Source organism: Triplophysa dalaica, chromosome 4, assembly GCF_015846415.1.
Source record: "Triplophysa dalaica isolate WHDGS20190420 chromosome 4, ASM1584641v1, whole genome shotgun sequence".
In the NCBI taxonomy this organism is placed as follows: Eukaryota; Metazoa; Chordata; class Actinopteri; order Cypriniformes; family Nemacheilidae; genus Triplophysa; species Triplophysa dalaica.
In genome coordinates, this window is record NC_079545.1 from 7889212 (window position 1) to 7910450 (window position 21239).

A 21239-nucleotide genomic window follows, 5' to 3' on the forward strand; every position below is an offset into this window, starting at 1 on the left:
GGCATGATCTACTCGGTGAATAACTATTCAAGAGATTTAACCAGATCAACATCATTTAGTCAGACTAGTCTTAAGACCTTTGCAATGCTAAATTGAGAAGATCCTAACTTTCCATTGAAAAGCATGACCGAAACTTGGTACATGTCATCGCAGTCATGACCTGAGGTAACATACACAGTTTCAGCACAGTACCATCTAGTGGTTAAGAAATATTAAGAAATGGTTATTTTTGCATATACCTTTTGAAACATTGGTCTAATATCATAAGAGTAGACTCTTATGCTTCCTTGAGTAATGCCGATGGAAGTCGATGGATACCCAATGTTCTTTTGTACGCCATTGTTGGAGTCTCTCATTTGGAATTTTGTCGTAAAATTCATTTTACTAATGCATTGACGAATCGTGACATATCTTGGTATGGTTCATCTAGGTCAGGTTCTGAGACCTGTAAAAGTATAAGAAACTGCCCCCAAGTGGTCAAGAGCTGTAATCAAGTTTATTAAAATGCTTATACGAAAATGCCATCATAATGTCAACATAATCATTAATAAATATTTACATAAGTATATTTGTTGGCTTAAGTTGAGTCATCATACTTCCTGTGTGCCATATTTAATTATTTTTTCTCTTAATTGTTGTGCTCCAAGGGATTATTCCTGTTTTTAAATTTGCTTTTGGTCTGTAATTGATACTTGCAGCTATATTTAACTATTGTTTTCAATAGTTTTCTTATTAGGGTTGTAGCCCCGAAGGGGCAAAGACATCTCTTGATTTCGTTACTTTTCTTCTTCCGCCACTGCATCTATGGTAGCCCATAGAAAGGTATGGTAAAAAGTTGATAGAGGACAGTCCCACATGACTCACAGCGAATTTGAAGTCTCTAAATCAATCCTTTTAGCGCCACCAACAGACCAAAGTTTAACAAATTTTTGACCATTAGTTCTGAACAGTAAGTGATAGAAACAACATAATATTTTTCTCTGTAATACATGGCTCATGACAATTTAATTGTCATTGTGTCTACTTTTTCGAACATGTCCTTGGGCGTGCTAAACAGATTTGTGCGAAATTTTATTCTTCAAAAAAACTTTTGTGTTCTGCGGAAGAAAGAAAGTCATTCAAGTTTGAAATGACAAGACTCCTTTCAATGGCTATTTATTTAATATACCTTACCCCTTTCACGTCATGTCAAATGTAACCTTTATTTCAAAAATCGGACTATACATTTAAACAAAATCTTGGTGTCAAGCTTTTTAAAATAACCATTCCTCTGCGGGGAGCTAAATTATAGTATACAGTCTATAAGTGTATTAAAAAGTTTAATATTACAAACAAAGAGGAGATCTGAAAGATTGCCTAAAAACACATACATGCTTTTACTTGTCCATTAAAGCAAAGCTGCATTCTGGTGAAAAGCATTACAAGTTCAGGACTAAATACATCAAAGGAACAACACCATAAATGTAATGCAGAATTTTTGCAACTCCTATGCCCCTGTATGGCTTTCTGAACAATCTGTATCTTGTCTTTTCCAAACCTGGGGAAAGAAAATAAAGAACGTTTGTTACTCATTTTTCAACCCAGAGTAAAAATCCCATATGAAAGCAACTTGTCAATATTTTTCCTATCTGAAATTTTGTGAGGTTCTGCAACCAATGACACACACGCAAACACAACTTTTTTCTGTATTGTGACACAATTTTGTGTTTTCCTGTATCTTTGGTGTGTTACAAGTTGTTTATGCATATATTGACACGTAATACTCCAAAAATTAAAGTCTCAAACCAGACTGTTTCTAAAAAGTGGGGCAAATCCAACTTTGTAAAGATAGTCTAACGCTTCTCACTCACAGCCTGCGAGTACATTTTAATAATTAAAGAATTTGCAACTGACTATTCAAACGTAAGCTTTTAGTCCGTCCTACGATCACAAATGCAGAATTTGTTTTCTATTTACGAGGATGAATCGATTGGGAGCTGGCAAAGTTGATTAATCCGCTTGATCAAATGCAATTTCTGGATCATGTTCGGGCTTGAACTCAAATGGTACCAGTGACATTATCAGCTGTCAATATTCTTTGAAGGCTGATGTTCCAAATATGGTAAGAGGCATTACATTTCCGCCACATGCTTAAGGTATTAGGCCAATCACAACACACTGGGTAGCTGGCCAATCAGACCACACAGCGCTTTTCACAACGATGAGCTTTGTAAAAAAAACTAGGTGTTTCAGAAAGGCGGTGTACAGACGAGCAACAGTAATGCACGGTATGTGAAAACTAATGTGTTCTTTTAACCGTTAACCGCTTAAACATTCTGTATTACACCAACTACACACAATAATGTTAATTTTTTAACATTATGACCCCTTCAACAAAAGTTTTAAAAAGTGATTTTCACTTATTTAGAACAGGGTATGCAGTTTTATAGGTTTAGATAAAAACAATTGATGGAAAAAAATAAAACAATTGTTCCTAAATATAAACTTTGCAAAAGCTCTCACGTTTTTAAATGTTTGTAAAGTTTTATAATAGCCCAAAATCAAACAAATGTTTGATGTATGTGTTGACGGGCATAAGGAGATAACTAGGTTTATGTAAAACAAAATAAAACAAGTTGCAAACCTGTATGTATGCTTCTGAGAGTGTTATCATCTGCGGCAAGATATCAGTCACCTGCAAATCCTGAAGTTCATACCACTTTCCAGTTCCCTGTTAAAGATCAACCACATAAATTGTCAAAACATACCATTGATGATGCTGCCATGTTTCAAACAGGAAAAAAATTTAACCCACTCACATGATGCAAGACATGGATTCTGTATGAGCCCTCAGATGGCTTTCCATCATGAACTATGTTGGCCACCAGATCATAGGTTGTAATCTTCTCAGTAGCCTGGGCCTCTTCTGTGAGGTACTCGCGCAAATCAACATTCCTATCAGGGATCACAATAAGAACATGGAATTTCATACGCAGAACTAACATAACACAACATTTTATACTGCAAATGTTAAAGGAATATCCCAATTCACTTACACAACCAAAAAATATTAACTTCTCTTAGTTTGCTAAAAAGTTATAGTTCCATTTTAAAACATTTCTGTTCTGTTGTGCATTTTAAAGCTAATATAAAAGTTATTTTAATTATGTCATTAATTAATACTTACGTTAATAACAATACTATAATAATTATGTTATTAATACGGTTTATTTAACAATTGTTACGACAGAACACATGTAATATAAACAGCAAATACAAAATGAAACGATTTAAAACATACGTGATTGGAAAGTTGACAATAGTGGGGTTCTTTTCGACAAAAAAGTTGTTCTTCGTGAATCGTTTAATACAGAAGATAAGGTATGGGGGAAGCTTGGTTAGCTGAAACCTCTTCAGAAAGTTTTCTTTGTATGTCTTGTACTCCTGTGAAAACAAAAACAAGTAAAACTCAAATTAATGGCTTGCAAATTAAGGCACTTAAAGGTCCATTCTGGGATTTTTGGGAGGATCCATTGACAAAAATGCTATAAAAAATACAAAACTATGTCTTCAGAGGTGTATAAAGACATAACATAATGAACCGTTTTGTAATGTTTGTATAACCTTAGAATAAAGCTATTTCTATTAACATAAAGACCGGGCTTACATACATGGAATGACGCCATGTTTTGTACAATAGCTCTTAAAAGGCAGCTTGCATCGTCACTTAAGACGCACGAAAAATAAGTAGGAGGAGGAGGGGAAATACTAGTAGAAGTAGTCGTTGCCTGGTTTATTCAAACATAGATCGTTCTTTGTTTGAAGTTTTGATTAAATGGTGGACCATGCATATGGTTCACAAGAGCCGACAGGCTGTAAATCTCCGTCGGAACAGAAGCGCAAACGTGATGCTGCCAGATCAAGTAGGGACCGGTATACTCAGTTTTACATTTTTTATTTGTTCATATTTGATAGAATCCATAATGCCGTCTATCTGAACAAGATATCAAGAATCTCCAGCAAAGAATTAGGCCAAAAGAAGGCCACATTCAAGAAACAGCAATGTATATAATTTTACACATGGGGTACTTTATTATCCCTGTGTGCGCCAAACCAATCTCAGAAAGATGGCATCATGGATTGTAGAAAATAAAAATAGACTGTACCTACTAGGAATTACGTATTAGGCCAAGTTTGGTTCTTCCAACAGGATAATGATCAAAACAGAATGAGTCACTGAGCACAAGACAAAGCTTCTGCCATGGTTATCCCAGTTCCCTGACCTGAACCCTATAGAAAATGAGTGGGGAGAACTGAGGAGAAGCACCAACATGGAAATGGAAATCTGAAGTGTCTGGGATGATACTGGATGAAATAATCATCTATGATCTCTTACAGGTGTTTTCGAAACACATTAGGCATTATAGGTGAAGACTCTGCTGTTATCTTGGCAAAAAGAAGGTTGAAAAACATACTGAATAATAGACTTGATTAATTATGAGCAATGTGTATTATATACAAACATTTATTTCATAATGAGATTAACCTCCTAAAATAAAATTTATGTTATCTAAATGAAGGTTAGATTTAAGTATTTTTTTTTTAAATAAAAGAACTAAAGACTATTTTTACAGCCTTCTTTCATCTTCTTTTGAACTAATAAAAAAGTGCAAATTTCTATATACAGTTACGGTTACAAAGACACAACAAAACAGTCAATGTGGGTCAGGGCTACATTACTTTAGTGCTGTAACTCTTGAACAGAATGGGATTGCACCACGGCACTTGAATACATGTGTAAAACATCAGATTGAGGTAACAAGAAAATTTCCCAATCCAAGACCCCTAAATTTCAATGTATAAAAATTACTTTTAAAAGTGTTTCTCCATTTTTGTATTTTAAAATATTTTTTGATAATGATTAAACATAGTGAACAAAATGTGTTCCGGATTTTCATGTTACTACCTAAACGGTGTATGTTTGGGTGCAATGGCTGAGACTGATTTTAGCCACAGCCCTACATTTTTTATCATGAAATATTACCGTGTCTCTCTCTAATAGCTACATTGTGGGTAGATCGGTCTTGTCACTACCAAATATCTTTTTCTGCAATTAGGCAACTTTTTGGGGCGTTATTAACACTTAATCCGTTATTTGGGGGGTATTTTAGTTTGTTGTAGTAGTAGTGATATAGTTTGTGAGCTGTAGGTTTTCTATTAGATATTTACCATCAGATGTGTGTCTGCTTTATGTGCTGGCTGTGTATGTACAACATAGTTAGTTATTTTTATGAACATAAAATGTTGAAAGTTTGATTCAGCTATAAAAATTAAATATTGTGATCACTTCCAAAACATTACCATTGCTACTGAAAATGTGTGCGTCACAACCAAAACATGGGATGATTCAATTAAGATGTTATGATTGTGTTTAATTCAATGTGTATATATAAACTAATAAATCCTTAACTTTGTAAAAAGGCATCAAATTGATCATACCAATTTCAAAGAAAGATTGGATTCAAAACACATTTTAAAAATTAAAATTTAAATATTGTTAAAATTGTAACTGTTACTGATTTACATGTGAAAACATTTTTTTAAAATAGCATAAAATAAAGTTAGATATAATAAGAATATATGTAGATTTAAACAAAATATCAATATGTAAATATAATCCTTCTTATTTATTTATATATCATTATGTTTCGGTAGTGACAAAATGTAACGTGAGGAAGAATATTTCAAAGTTTCTGAAAGTACACTATGAAAATAAACTGCAAAATTACTAGAAACTACAATTTGTGTCCATAAAAAATGCTGGAAAATAAAAATTCAAGATGTTTCCAACTTTGATTTTGGACCAATTCTGTGGAATGCCCCATATACAGCTGTTCTCCTGATTTTTAAATATATGTGTATATATTAGTGGTGGGCATAGATTAATTTTTTTAATCTAGATTAATCTAGATTAAAATGGCTCATTTGAATTCTGCCGAAGGCATTCAGAATATGTGTGCTACCCAAATAATGACTAAAAGTAAGTCTTTGAGAACGGGTTTCTCAAGCCAGGTGGCGCATTAGACCAGGGGCTCATCTCCTGTTTCCAAAATGCATCACAAACTGCTTGAGAAAGATGTTCTACTATGATAATTGGTGATGAAAATTAAATTATGTTCAATAAGATGAACTTGTGTTTACTTCCGCATTAGCTAAGGGATGATTTGCGTTTAGGTGGTACTTGAGACTGGAAGAGCTCCTACAGTAGGCTACATTTACATTTAGTCATTTAGCAGATGCTTTTATCCAAAGCGACTTACAAAGAGTGAGGGAGCAACAAGCGACCTATCATACAGGAGCCATAATACATTAGATCTCAATACAAAGTTAATGGTTTCAACTAAAGCTAGACCACTACCTGTTGAGAGAAAGTTTTTTTTTAAACCAATTCCGCATTGCACAAGGTGCAAACAACCTTAGTCTTGTCGATGTTTCCATTGGGAAGCTTCTTACAAATTAATATTCCCTGAAGCAAACCCGGCGGCTTCATAGCTGCATCCATGTTAGCATGTCACGTTTGATGCGGTAATTTCACAGTAACGTTATGTTGTGTTCAGACCAAACGCGAATGGCGTGTCAAGCGCGAGTGATTTATATGTTAATGCGAAGAGCCAATAGACCTACTTGCGGCGCGAATGAAGCCCTGGTTATGAGATGATGAGGCTGCGCTAAGGAAGCGAATGAAGCCCTGGTTATGAGATGATGAGGCGGCTTCTGCTTCCGCGAATGACGCGAATCACGCGAGTTGAAAAATCTCGTTCTCGCCCCGTACAGTGCAGTTAAGCTAGTATACATCCGCGCTAAAATATCAAGGTGAAAGTCATCATAGCTTGCGTAGTATAGACCCAGCTCCCAACCCAAATTTGAGAATAGATTAACGGCGACATTTTTTTTATCGCGCGATAAGAGTCTCACTGCGTTAACGGCGCCCACCACTAGTATATATATATATGTATATATATATATATCTTCTGTATTAAATATTCTTTTCACATTTCCCTTTAATATACGTTTGTAGTCTTTCTGGAAGTCCTCACAAACAGGGCCGGACTGGGAAACAAATTCAGGCCGGGATATCCCACACTCATTCAGGCCACAAACCCCCAATCTATTTTTAACATGTGTAATGCTTTGAAATCATCCCTACAATCCCTGTAACATGTATAGAGTTGAGCAGGGGTTAGTAAGAATGGACCGTGGGGAAATGCGGTGCTCCGAGTGTACTGTAAGATTTAACGAAGCTTAGAGGCAACAAAAATTTACTCGATTTTTTTGTATTCGAATTACTCAAGGAATCGTTTCAGCCTTAACTACAACACATGACATTAAATAAACCAATCAAAATCCTATGGAGGTTTGTATATGGAGGTGTTTTATATAGAGAGACATCGTAAACATTCTGGAGGTTGTGCCCTGAGGATCGGGGTTGGGAAACACTGCTTTACACAACAAATAAAATAATTTAGGTTACACATGATTCTTGATTGATTAATCTTTGTATTTTACTATGCAACAATGTCAAAACCATATATAAAACAAATGTCCTCTACACTTTATTGGGTCTTGTTTCCTTAAATTACGCACCTTCTCTGTGTTTCCGTTAAACTTGGCTAGGATGCTGAAGAGAGGAACTTGAGGAATGATGAGCTGTTCCTTCTCATCTTTGTAGAGGGGTGCAGTGGGCAGGTCCAGGGTCAGGAACAAGAAGGTAGATTCTGACATCTCCTCTTGATATTCATCCTTCAGGAGGAGAGCTTCTTTTTCTTCTGCAGGCTTATGAGAAACGTAAACAAGGTTTATAAAAGAAAAGAAGGTTTATTTGATAGTAAATCATGCATTTATTTATTGTGACAAAAATACAGAGAATAGAAGCGTGTTAAAATACAGACTTCACAAGCGAATTATAGTATGAATTTTTAGAACATACATTCTCTTGTCCTTTCCATAGATAAAATTACACTGCGTGTATGTAGTGTAAGACACATGCTGCTAATGCACACTCTGATGTAGACAATCCTTACATGGAGGAGCATTAAGGAAGGAGAAAAACTACAGGCCATTTATTCCCCATCTTAATGTCTTCTAAAAAGAATTAAATATAAAAGTTGAAATGTTTTTTAACTGAAATGAGCCTGTATCAAACCTCTATCAAACCGCCTCCGCAACTCCGCAAATGGACGAGGCGTTGTGCATTTATTCAGGCTTCAGGGCGGTGTACATGGGACAATAATCCAGCAGCAAAAAAGTTTATCACCAAGAGGGTTGAGCGAGCCGAGTGGAATTTTCAGAATGGCATTCTCCGAAATATTAACGCTCCACTCCCCGCTACGCTCACATGCTCTGGTTCAGGGTCATGGTTTTAGAGCCACGGTTTTGTGATACGTGGCAAAATGATGCGTCACGTGACTAGGGATGAGTCACGAATTTCGAATATTCTATTAGTTTTTTAATTATAGAATTTCAAATAGTGTGTGCGATCGCTGTGTTTTCACGCATAATGTGTTCATATAACCAAGGGGTGGCGGTGCCAATAAAGACGCACCTTAAACCTAAATGCTCTTTATCAAGAGACAAAAGAGGAAAACATTTTCTCAAAACAATTGTTAACGAAATTACGCACACTGTAGAACCGCGTTGCATAACGGATACAATAAATTGAGACGTGTCAAAAATGAGTTCTGTGTGGGGTCCTTTAATAAAATGAATGAGAATAAAGTGCAGTGCAAACTCTGCAATGCAATGCTGGCTTATCATGGATCAACAACTATGATGCACACTCATTTGAGGGCGAAGCACCCAGCAGGTCCACCCACAATCAGCAATCTGTTGCTAGTTTTATGGTCAGAACAACCAATTTGGATGCCAGATGGGCGGAGCAAATAACGGCTTTAATTATCCCCAGCAGGAATGAGGTTTCCCTCATTCGTGTTTTAAGCACCACCCAGTGGAGGAGCCATGAAGTACTAATGTTTGGAAATATGATAAAATCATCTTGTTTTATTAATTATTTAAAATGATGCATCACCATATCAATATATTGTCCCACCCCTCTAACCAGCGTCCTGAAAAAGCTTGCACCTCACATTTCCGCCACATGGGTGAAGTATTAGACCAATCAGCAAGGTGAGTGAAAAAAATCGATTCACAATGAATTTTGATTAAATCTGCTAGCGATTCAAATTGATTCACAAATTTTAAACGTAACTACATATAATAACCTGACGTCTTTGGAACAAATAAGATTGTAGAGAAAGAGAGAAAGCCAAATTCATTCATTCCTGTAGGACTAAACTGCGAGACAAACAGAATAAATTTTTGGATGGTCTGCTCTGTGCAGTGAGTGAGAAGCTGGGAGAAACAGTGCATTCAATTTACTATACCGCAGCGGACTTGTCAGTACCTACAAAATAGCGGATCCCAAAACGGGTCACTGATCAGACTTAAGAACATGAACACACTTGTGTTAATATGCAGTTTGTTAGCCAGACGGCCACGTTGGGTGCTCTGCATGGGACTTATACACTAAGAGTAGAAGCCAAAGTACAAACACTAGTCTGACTCTGACGACATTTTAAATCTTATATATGCTAACGTGGCCGTTTAGAGAAGTGTGTGCAGGACCGTCACTGCACCAGTGCCTTTGAGGGGTGACACGACAGATACGACAGCGTGCACAGGTAATGTATACTCAGTTGCTTTATAAATACACTTATATTTAACATGAGAGCAATTAATGCACAGATGCGATGTTACATTTAATCCCTGATATGTAGTTTAGACAAAATACATTTGTTGTCTATGGTCATCATTCATATTGCATTCATATTCACTCGCCGGGATTGATGCTCAAGTTTTAGCATAGCCTCCGCATGTAACTCACTTTTAAACAAGATTAACATGTTTAAAACACCCTAATTTATACTTTCATCGACTATATAACCATTATATATAACTATATAAACCTTTCTCGTTTGGCTCTCATCGGAGGCGGTCGCATTTTCACTCTCCCCGTCCTTGCCCATATCTTCCCTGCTTTGTCTCCTGTCTTGTCTCGTCTCATCTATTGAGAGACTCTCTCTGCACTGCTCTCGAAACTTGGAAATTATGGATCTGATCAACTGGTCACTTAGCGCAATTGACACAATTTTCTCGACGAGAAACAAAGGTTCGGGTGAACCTGATTGCCCTGATGGAACGTTCGCAGCTGGCTACACGATGGACGCGTGGGAGAGATGGCGGATCGTGTGTCTGGCGGCTCTTTCTGTGGAGGACATTGAAGATATCTACCTTTTCGGAACCATGATAACAGGTATTATGCTGATTGGATTATGCTTTGCCCTGGGTTATCGAAAAATTCTTAAAACGGGAACAGCTGTCCAAAGCCTCACAAAGCTTCCCGTTTTGACGGAGGCCGTGGGAAGAGCGGTCAGCACTGAGACTGAGACTATTAATCGCAATATGGATTACATCTTGAAAAAGCTCACGGCTATGGAAAGGAAAATTGATGATGTTAGAGACCAGAATGGACAAAGAGAGTAGCCGTGGAATTGGAATGCGGTTTACTCGCCTCAAGACGAAACAACTGCAATCTTATCTTTTCGGCCCCCCTTGAACCAGGATTGGCCTTGGCCGAGGCGATACTGGAGAAACAACCCTGAAGGGCAATGTGGCGAGACGCTCTTGCGTTCCCTCCCCCATCATACACTCACACACAGACTTTTGGACCTTATCGCTCATACAGACACACACACAAACACTGACTCTGACCAATTCCAAACCTCCGTAGCTTTGACCCGCCAGCTTGGCAAGCGGGTCTGTGTTAAGCGCCGTAATGGCTGCAGGACCGGATGGCTGCTTGCCTGAGCTGGATTATCTTACCCTGTTGCAAGTCTTGTCTATGGTGTATTATGTGTATCTGTTTTTCTCTCCACTTCCCTCATGTTTGCTGTATTCTTCTTCTTAAATCCATTTCGTTACACTGTACTTGTTATATGTGTAATGACAATAAATTGAATCCAATCCAATCCAATCCAATTATCTCACTTATAAACATTTAAATAAAAACAGCCCTGTAGAATTAATTATTTATTATCTACACAAGCGATCGCAGTTTGAATGTAACGTTAGTAATTGCATATATAAACAGTGCTTTGTCCGCAGGTATTTAATATAGTTTGTTAAATAAAATGGTTTGTTCAGTGGTGTTGTTATCAGTGTGTCAAAAACAGAAGTATAACAGTTAATAAATATCTTTTCTGCATATCAGGTATCGGGCACATAAAAAACGGTATCTGAATCGGTTCTAAAAAAACCAATATCGGTTGATCACTACTTCTAAGGTGACTAGGGATGGGTATCGTTAAGGTTTTAACGGTACTACTACTTTTATCGGTACCACTTATCGGTCCGGTACTTTAACGGTACTCTTATCGGTACTTTTTGTTGCGTTTTTTTTATGAAAGACGAAACTAAAGCTGGAGTTTTTTTTCACTATTTAAAACATTCGTATTCTTTACATTCGTTGACCTAACATATCTTAATGCAGGTAAAAGATGACTGATACCCGCCTATTATTCATAGAGAATTTAGACAAAATGCATGTGGTCCTAAATTTGTTTATGTTTTTTGTTGTTTTTGTTTAAGAATAATAATAAAGAAATGGTTTTCCAATTATGTGTTGTGGCTGGAGATCTTCTCTTTTGTGATGATGTGTGTAGTGCAGCACATATTTCCTTCATTTGTGTGTTTGTGCATTTAATACTTATGATAAATAGGGACATAATATGTATAAACACACAAACACGCTGCTCAGTGTGAAGGGGCTTTGGAATTCTCTTTTGTTTGGACCAGATGCTGGAGTGGCTTGGTTCACTGTAACTGCAGCTTTACATTCACATAAATTACAATGTAGTTAACTCTGTTTGGGCTTAAACGTTATACAGGTTTGGAACCTCTTGCAATTTACATGAACACAAAAAAGTTTATGTATTTCATCGCTACAAATTAATTTTTTAGGTAAGCTCTGCTTTATAATTTCTTAAGCATAATTTATTATTATTCATCCATTTTAAATTCAGTACTGTGAAAGCGGTTTTTAAGTTTAAGATTTATTTAGGCTACTGCAGAAAAAAACACTCTAAAGATTTATATGTAGGCTATTTTTTATGTGATGTGTGTTTATACAATTATTACATAATAATTTAAAGAAACCTTATGCAATGTTTAAATTTTGTCTGTGTTATTTAGAAAGACTGCTGGGCTAGCATATACGCACCTGAGGACGTGGATGACGAACTATTAGTTTGCAGGCAGTCGAAAACTTTGCATCTCTCTGTCTGCACATAATGCACTTTAGAGATATGTTTAGACAGATTACTTGTGTTACCACTCTTACAAGCAAAAGTCTTGTTGCACTTATTGCAACGAGCATTATCTGTGTCTACTCGCTTGAAATATAGCCAGACTTTAGAACGTTTGTTTCTCTCCGCCATCGTCACTATTATATGCGCGAGCTTTCGTGTTGTGTGCGCGCGAGCTCCGTGTAGTGTGGAACAGACGTACATTTTACGTGCGGTGCGAGATTGCGAATAACGAAAATGCAGGTAAATGTCTTAAATATTATCTCAAATTAGAAATGGCTGGTCAGTTAAAATGCTATGTAACGTTTATTTAGCAATAATAAATAGGAAATGTTTTTCTTAATTTCGCAAGTACCGATAGCAGGACCGTTAACGTCAGGGCTTATCGATACTTCGGTCTTTCACAATTTAGCCCCGAGACCGATAAAGTACCGAGTTTCGGTACCCATCCCTAAAGGTGACTGCATTGCTTGGCCCCTTAACAACCGAAGCACAGAGGGGGTCAACGCAATTGGGAGGTGCATTTGGGATGCCAGATGTCAATGTTGAGAGCTCTGGAGCTGTCATGGACAAACATCATTCAAAGACAGAGGAAAGATGGTGCCAACTTCATTGGGGTTATTGGGGTGACCCCAATGAAGCTTTGTAACTCTTTTGTTCACCACTATATTGCTTCTTGTTTGTTTCCCAATTATTTCAGAAAGGTGCAATATTATCATGTAGTAGTATAATTTAACTTCAAACGGATTGCAACTATAAATTAAACTACTTGCAACAATAAATTTGACCATAATTACAAGAAATTGTCCATAAATCACCTACCAAATCAGGATGGGGAAGCTTCTTTGAGAATATTCGCATTGACCCCTGGAACACCTGTGTGACGATGGCTGCAGAAGATTAATTTAGTTTTATTAAACAAACACGCATATACAGACACAAAATAATCCAAGATCTATAAATCCCTAACATATACATAGCAGGAAAATTTAACTTACTTGATTTTTTCTTTGTACCACCAAGGGCACCATGCAATGCATTAAGGAACCAGGACAGAAAGTCCACAGCATCCCCTAAATGGCAAAAAGAATATGAATTTAAATTGTTTAATTGTGAAAAAAATCACAAGTTATATATGAACAGATTTTCAAAAACCAGTAATAAAGATGAGACATTCTTGAAGCAGGATTAAAAGATTGATTTTGTTTAGTACAGTTTTAGAATACAAAAAAGCAGCAACAAGAAAAACAGTAATATTGTTTAGGTTTACATCAACTGCCCTTCAATTTCTAATTTCTTTAGAAATTTATTTTTATATATACACCTCACCTTTTTTATCAATTTTATTGCAGTTTTATTGTTTGTTAAAATCTTAAATGGTATTTTTGATCTAAATCATTGGCATTTTAAAGATACGCCTTATTTCTCGCTGTTAATAATTTTATGTAAAGCACTTTGAATTGCCCTTGTATATTAAATGTACTATACAAATAAACTTGCCTTGCCTATGGATCCCCATGTGGTTGATGACCGCAAATTGTCTGTTAACAGTGTCGTAAATACTGTCGCTGTATAAGCTTCCCCGTGGACATCGCTATACATGTGAATTTTGTTGACTAAGCAGAAACTGATTTCACATCAAGTCACTTCATAAACTGTGCATGTACTTAAGCACTCTGATACAACTGGGCTTAGGGTTGGGCGATATATATCGCGATTCACGCTAATTATACATGTCTAAATCGATTCTGTGATATATGCACAGCTCTTCCTTGAACTACGGCTTTGTGATCAGTAGGTTGTACTGCTCCATCTAAAATCACTAAGAGATTGAGTCGTTTATAACGTGCATTTGGAAAAGGCAACAATCTTCAATCTTCATCACTATAAATATAATTTATTATCATGAAAATACCTGAAAAGGTTTGAAGAACAGCAATAGAATTTGACCATTGTCATTTCATGGAACTAATCGTTATTTTTCTCTAATTCTGAGTTTCTGCACGAGAGCGCCCTCTGGCTTTCGGATGTGGCGGCATTTAACCACAATTCATTGAGAAACTGAGAGCATACCCTATATTGTCTAGCCCTAACTGGGCTATAATAATAGCTCAAACTAGATTCTGAGGTATCAGCTGGTTGTTAGCAGTTATCGCATAGCATGCTAACTACATAGCAGCTAACATATTATATTTATGTTATATTTAGATTGTTTTGCTCATGTTCCGAAAGTGTTAAACTGATATTTCTCCGCCAGATATTATCCTATCCCGACAAACCATACGTCAATAGAAAGCTTATTTATTCTGCTTTTAGATTATTTAAAATTTAGAAAAATGTACCCTTAAGACTGGTTTTGTTGCCCAGGGTCACAAATACATTTTATTAAGTTTAATAATACCTAATCCTGATTAACAATAGGTATTTAATCAAATATTTCAACCTAAAGAAGATTAATAAACAAATGCGGTTACACTTTATTTGACAGAGCCCGCGTAACTATACATTTACATTCAAATTATAATACAAATTCGGTAGGTATTTAGTTTATATGTAACGTTACGCTTCAACTAGGTTGAATCGTGCAACTAAAAAATATTTAATAGAGCCCTAGATGTTAGTTGGTGCCCATTTATATTTAAACTAAGCTAACTTGTAACTTGTGCACAACTGGTGCAAACAGCCCCGGATAAGTAGTGGTGCTACTAAATTAAATGTAGTTTCTCTGCATACCACTGTCCAATATGTTTATTGGTCTATACTACATACTCAATACAACAGATAAGGACAAACCATTGGATTTTTACCTTGCTTAGTGATCTGAAACTTCTTTTTACTGCATAACACCACAGCCTGCAACATTTCATGCGGTGACACATGGGCTTTAAAGTTGCGTGGGTTCCAAAGCTTGCGCATTAGTTCCCCAAAGCGTTGAACCAGCAGGAACATGATATCTCCTGGTGGCCGACGAATATTACAATAGTTTTCCTCTTCAAGGAAGTAGTTCCGTAGTGGGGGCACATTTGACAGTGCCTTAAGGATAAAAAATATTGTAGTCAATGCACTGGATATAACAGGAGTAACAAAACACTTGCACCTATATTTGCGATTTGGTTCATCTTAAATGGTTAAACAAAAAACGTATGCGTTTGTGCTGCCAGTTGTGTTAATAATAACACCGTTTAAACATAACTGTTTATCTTACCTGTAGGACAACATTGGCATAGTCATTGGCCTTGATATTATTGAGACCCACAATTCCAGGTAGATAAGTTGTGCCATCATAGGCTCTGTATAGCTTTCCTTGCTTATCCAAACCAAAGATATGCTGTTTGGCAAATGTAGGCTTCAACACATACTAAAATAAGGAAATATATATATAGTTAAAGAGGAATAAGAAAAACAATCAGGTTGACATAGGATGAATGATTGTTTAGGAAACAGAGTCTACAATTTACACTGTTATGATTATAAATATCAAAAAGCACGAAACCACACTCACTGTAATGTCTTCTAATGATGAGTCAATAATCTCATAATTGTCTGGCAAACAGTAGAACTTGAGTGTGTGGAGATTCAGGAAAACATGGTGAGTGAACTGAACACTGTGGGTGTATGCATGAGACTTCTGCCCACGGCCTGAAATGCAGACAAAGGCAGGTGAAAAACAAAGTATAAAACATCTGGATAAATAAAATGAAAAAATATTTATTTCTATGTCACAGCATAAACCATTTTATTAACAGCACTGGCCCAGAGGAACCCTTTGGTTTAGTTTTTTTAGAAAGATTTTAAATTCCCACAAAAGGTCTTAAAATTATCGACTACAGGGGGACTTTATTTAAAAGTATCACTTAAAAAATTACAGTTGAGCATCAGAACGGACAACTTGCACAACCTCTAGCTCGATATTCTTAATGCGGCTCAGTCATTTCCGGTAACAGTGTTTAGCGTATGTACATACAGATTATATGTAACATTTTTGGGGGAGTCACTTAATTAAACATAATAAATCCTGTTGGTGACGTACTTTAATATGGCTTTTCTAACAGATTTTAAACTCGCTGAAGTTAACCTCTAAATACATTTAATAATCGTCTACTCAACTGCCTGCATTGTATGCACCCTGGAGAAGTGCTTTGCTGTCCTGGACATGATAGTATCATTCATATATTTTATTTTGCATATGTTTAACGACTTTAATATTATATCTTAAGATTGAATAATTATTAAACGTAATGTCTGGGTTTTGAATAAATTTAAACCATTTAAAAATAGCAATATGCAGATTTAATGCCAAATAAAATAATACATTAACATGTGAAATTTTGTGGCATTTATCCTCAAACATTATAACTTCTTTTTACATGCCCTTGTATATACATATATTGCGCTTAGTTTTAAATATACAGGATTCCATTTGTCAAATAACAATACAACATAGTGATTCAAATATTTTAAAAGTTTGTCCTGTTAAACACAACAGTACTTCAAGTCTGTAGTTGTTAAATATTGCTATTGTTTTAGTCGTCTTGTATCAGTGTAACTTAAATCTAGCTTCCTGCTGGGTTTAACCCTCATCCTAATAAAGTTTTTACTGCAAAGCATCATTTCAGACTATTATTTTTGGGGCAATTTATTTGTGTTTACAACGCAGAAGTGGTGTTGTGTCATTTGCTTGTCAAATTAGCTTTAATAAAATTAAACAGAAGTTCAGAAATATATGAGAATGCACAATTATATGCACAGTATAATGCAAAGTACTCCGAGAGGCAGAGAGTGCACTTATTCGAACCCTACCGTTTTTTCATGAAACCGATCTAATATTTTTTCTGTTGCTTTCTTCTGCTGCCTTAATGGTTGTTTTTGTCCACACGCAGGTTAAGATTGCAATGCGCGGGAGCTTCAATGAGTCCACGCAGCTTAAAGAGAACATTGGTTGTAATATTTCTGTACACATTCTTTACATTTTTAACAAAAAGTTGCCTGTGAGTATACCGTAATTAGCGGAACCCTTGCAATTCCGAACCCCCAGTTGAAGACCCATTGTCTAACACAGGGGTTCCTAAATTGGGGTCACAAGGCCGCGTGGGCGGAATGGCAAGATGATTTTCAGTAATCTTTTTTTGTTACATATGTAACATAGCATATGTAATGTCCCAAAATATAAAAATATTAGTTAAGTTAAAAATAAAACCAAATGAAAAGCCATCAGCCTTACGAATCATGAGTATGGAACACCATGCTTGGCCTCACATTACATCACTTTCACATACAGGAATTCTGTCCTCATCAGAAGCGGCATGACAAACTACTTTTCTTAAGGTTTTTTTTAATTTTCTTAAGGTTATTTTAATTTTCTTAAGGTTATTTTAATTTTCTTAAGGTTATTTTAATTTTCTTAAGGTTTTTTATTTTCTTAAGGTTTTTTATTTTCTTAAGGTTTTTTATTTTCTTAAGGTTTTTTATTTTCTTAAGGTTTTTTATTTTCTTAAGGTTTTTTATTTTCTTAAGGTTTTTTATTTTCTTAAGGTTTTTTATTTTCTTAAGGTTTTTTATTTTCTTTAGGTTTTTTATTTTCTTTTGTGTCGCATCACACTGCTCGCATGCGGTGTAAAGTATGAGAGAGACTTAATTGTGCAGTTATATTGAAAATTGATGATCCAACGTATCGTGATGCGTTTCAACCAGTGAAAATTCACACCCCTATATAAATGCATTTGACCACAGGCGGACTGTAACATTTTTTTTATTCTGTACTAAATGTTGGTTGGTTTTTCTAACATTTGTGTTATGGTCTTGTTTAAATGAAAGAAGTGCTTCTAAACCAGTGTTGTTGCAAAATGTTCAATAAGACTTGTCATTTTAAACACATCTGATTTTAAATCTAGGTAAACAAAGCTAAACAGCTATCGTCACACATACCTTGGAAATATTTCCCACAGATCAGACAGGCGTAGGCATTAATGTGTGAAAGCGAGACAGAACAAAGCTTCTCAAAATCAAAATCCAAAACACTCCTAAGGACAGAAGAGATACTGGTAAAGCAATGTTTAATAAAAAGAGCAAAAATCTGTGATCAAATTAAGGAATCAAATAATTTTAACCTGTTGATTGTGTCCAGATACGGACAATGTCGGCTTCTCTTATCTTCAACACCTTGCGAACGCCCAATTTTCAGCGGCACTTCTAAAAATAAAAGACACAAGACAAGACAAATAAGTTAAAAAAAGTTTTTTTCATAGACACTTTGAAGAAGCAAATTCACTAAACATGATTTTTACACAAATTTATGATGATATTTGACCCTGAAAGTGTGAGTATGTGTCAATGTATTGGAAAAAATGGCGAAGTCGTAACTTTTTGAATGTTGTCAGATGTGTTTGACCGGACAGAGTTAGGAAGAATGTTCCACCAGGAAGGAGTTGTGAAGCAGAACGAGCGGGAAAGCGATTTACTATCATTATCAGAAGGCAATACAAGACGGCGCTGGTTTGCTTAACGCAGGGATCTTGATGGGGTGTAGGAGGGCAGGATGGTGTGAAAGTAAGCCGGTGCAGATCCAGTTTTAGTCCTTTAGGCCTTCCTTGTTTTCTCTTGTATATTTAGTATTGCAACGAAACCAGCTCAAAACTAATCAACATTCTTGAGTCAAAAAATGTAAAGTATGTTCATAAACGCAAATTTACCAGGGTAAAAACCAAAACCGGCTTTGTGATACAAGCCTCTGGTAATGTTAAACTGGATTGTTATGCCCACCGTGGCAAATCAGATGTTGTGTTGTTTTTGTATGTGTAGCATGGGTGTTATCTAGGGCTGTGCAAAAATATAGATGTAACCATCTAAATATATTTTTTCCGATAGTGTATTGATCAGTGGTGTAGTCGGGGCCATACGCAGGCATACGCCGTATACTTACTTTTTCCACAGCGCTGTTTGAGTATAACGACTTCTAAAGATCAATATTAGCGTATAACCATTTGTTCTCCTGCTTAACGTCTCCAAGCTGCTTTTGTGGTTGCTTTCCCTTTAACCGTATCGCGTTCACAATTCATTCATACAATTGGTGCATTTCTTAAGAAAATTCAAAAAACTTCTTGCGGCCCAACCTCCGACAACCACGCCAAGCGCATCATCTTCACTGTTGGGAACTCGCCAGTGAGGAGCTCATCCTGTCAATGACTGAAAGAGTCCTGCTGAAGCCGTCAGCTAATATTGATAAAACTGCTCACTTTTAGTCAAAGCTGGTTTAAAGGGCGCTCACCGGCAGTGGCTCCTCTCATCTGGCATCGACACTGAATTCACGGGTTCTCTTGCGCTGCTTTATCTCTTTACGATATTGCCGTGCATCGCAAATCTTTGGTATCTGTCACAACTTTTAATACTAGCTTTCTTTAAATGACACATGATGAAATGAAACAAAGCACTTACATAGCCCTACTGTTTAATGTCAGAATCCTTACATTTTCTATGTATCCTTGTTCCCATTAAAGTTATTGTGAACCTACTTGTTACGTTTATTCTACATATAAAATAATGTTGTCTGTTTTTACCACAACCTTAACTTCATACATTACTATATTCCCCTTAAATTATTAACAAGTATTGACACAGATACCCAGTGGTGACAAAGTTACATCTGTAAAATCTTGCATATGTTTTTACGTATTCTTGTATATGTGATGCGGTACAAAGATATTATGCTTTGTAAAAATATATTGTATTGTGGTCGGCAGTACTGGCATAGACCTGTTTTTTTCCAACCTTATTTTTTTCCTTAATTCTATACCTTCATATTCGAAGCATAAGCGAAGAATAATGCATAAATATTTAACTGAAATAATTGTCATATTACTAGAAAATCAAACAAACACACTGTCCCCTGTCTTTTGGCCATGTGTGGTCGGGGTTATCGTTGTATAGTATAGTACACCACTTTTTTTTGTTAAGACTACACCACTCTCGTTTAAAAGGTTGCGGTTGGAAGTAACAACGCCAACAGCCCCTCGTTACTATCGTGTATCGGCGATCCACAGACTGGCAATAGATAATCGGAATATAGAAAACATCGCCCAAAAACATGATTTTATTTTGACGTGCACAACAACGCCAGATATGCACACACGGAAGCGAGCTAGGACGGTTCTTGTTAGAGCGGTCAAAAAAATAAATGTCATCACATAATGTTCTCTATTTTAAAAGGCCCCTTAACGTCAAAACTAAGCTAAATTGTAACTTGAGCAGAGTTAGAGCAACCGGCCCATGATGACGAAATTTGCGTCACGCGCACTGTACGCTGTCCCTTGCGTGCGCGTAAAAAGGATCTATAAATCAGCCTTTAGACTGCCAAACAGAGAAGTATTCGTCACACCACAAAATGTAACACATGCTAACTACTAACACCAAAACACATGGCTTTTGCATTTTTAATAAGCTCCTTGCAACGTCCTGGAAACCAAAAACTAGGTCCCTGTGATCGTTCTCTTAGGATTGCAAATATAGTAAAATAATAAATTGAAACCTATAAAGAACGTTCCAAGAACGATTGGCAGCCAAATAACTCAGCGGTTTTAAAAACAAACGTTAAGGGGACGTTCTGTGTTTGCTGTAATTCTATATATTCATTTACTCTTTATTGTAAGTCTATAATAAATGAATGAAAGAATAAATAAATAAAGCATACCTTCTTCTTCGTTTTCATCGATATCCTTCTCTCGTTTTACTCCTGCGATCATTGTAACTTTTTGATATTTAACTGAAATTGAACTGTGTACGCACGTTGCGCGTTTTGAGATGTTTTCGGCTACGCTTTTAAAAACTTCCGCTGTCACTTCCGGTTCA

The 21239-nt window shown here is 36.2% G+C and overlaps 1 protein-coding gene across 1 annotated transcript; it reads right to left on the reverse strand.

Annotated features, from left to right (window-relative positions):
• Nucleotides 1-1139: 1139 nt before the first annotated feature.
• Nucleotides 1140-21209, reverse strand: usp39 (ubiquitin specific peptidase 39). The gene is made up of 13 exons (XM_056746563.1): nucleotides 21082-21209; nucleotides 18506-18587; nucleotides 18324-18418; nucleotides 15901-16037; nucleotides 15604-15756; nucleotides 15206-15431; nucleotides 13397-13471; nucleotides 13221-13288; nucleotides 7624-7812; nucleotides 3281-3423; nucleotides 2799-2934; nucleotides 2624-2710; nucleotides 1140-1537 (listed from the first exon to the last, which is right to left on the reverse strand). Exons 1-13 carry the CDS (start codon nucleotides 21131-21133, stop codon nucleotides 1487-1489), a joined length of 1494 nt encoding a protein of 497 aa, XP_056602541.1. The 5' UTR covers nucleotides 21134-21209; the 3' UTR covers nucleotides 1140-1486.
• Between the last annotated feature and the right edge of the window lie 30 nt (nucleotides 21210-21239).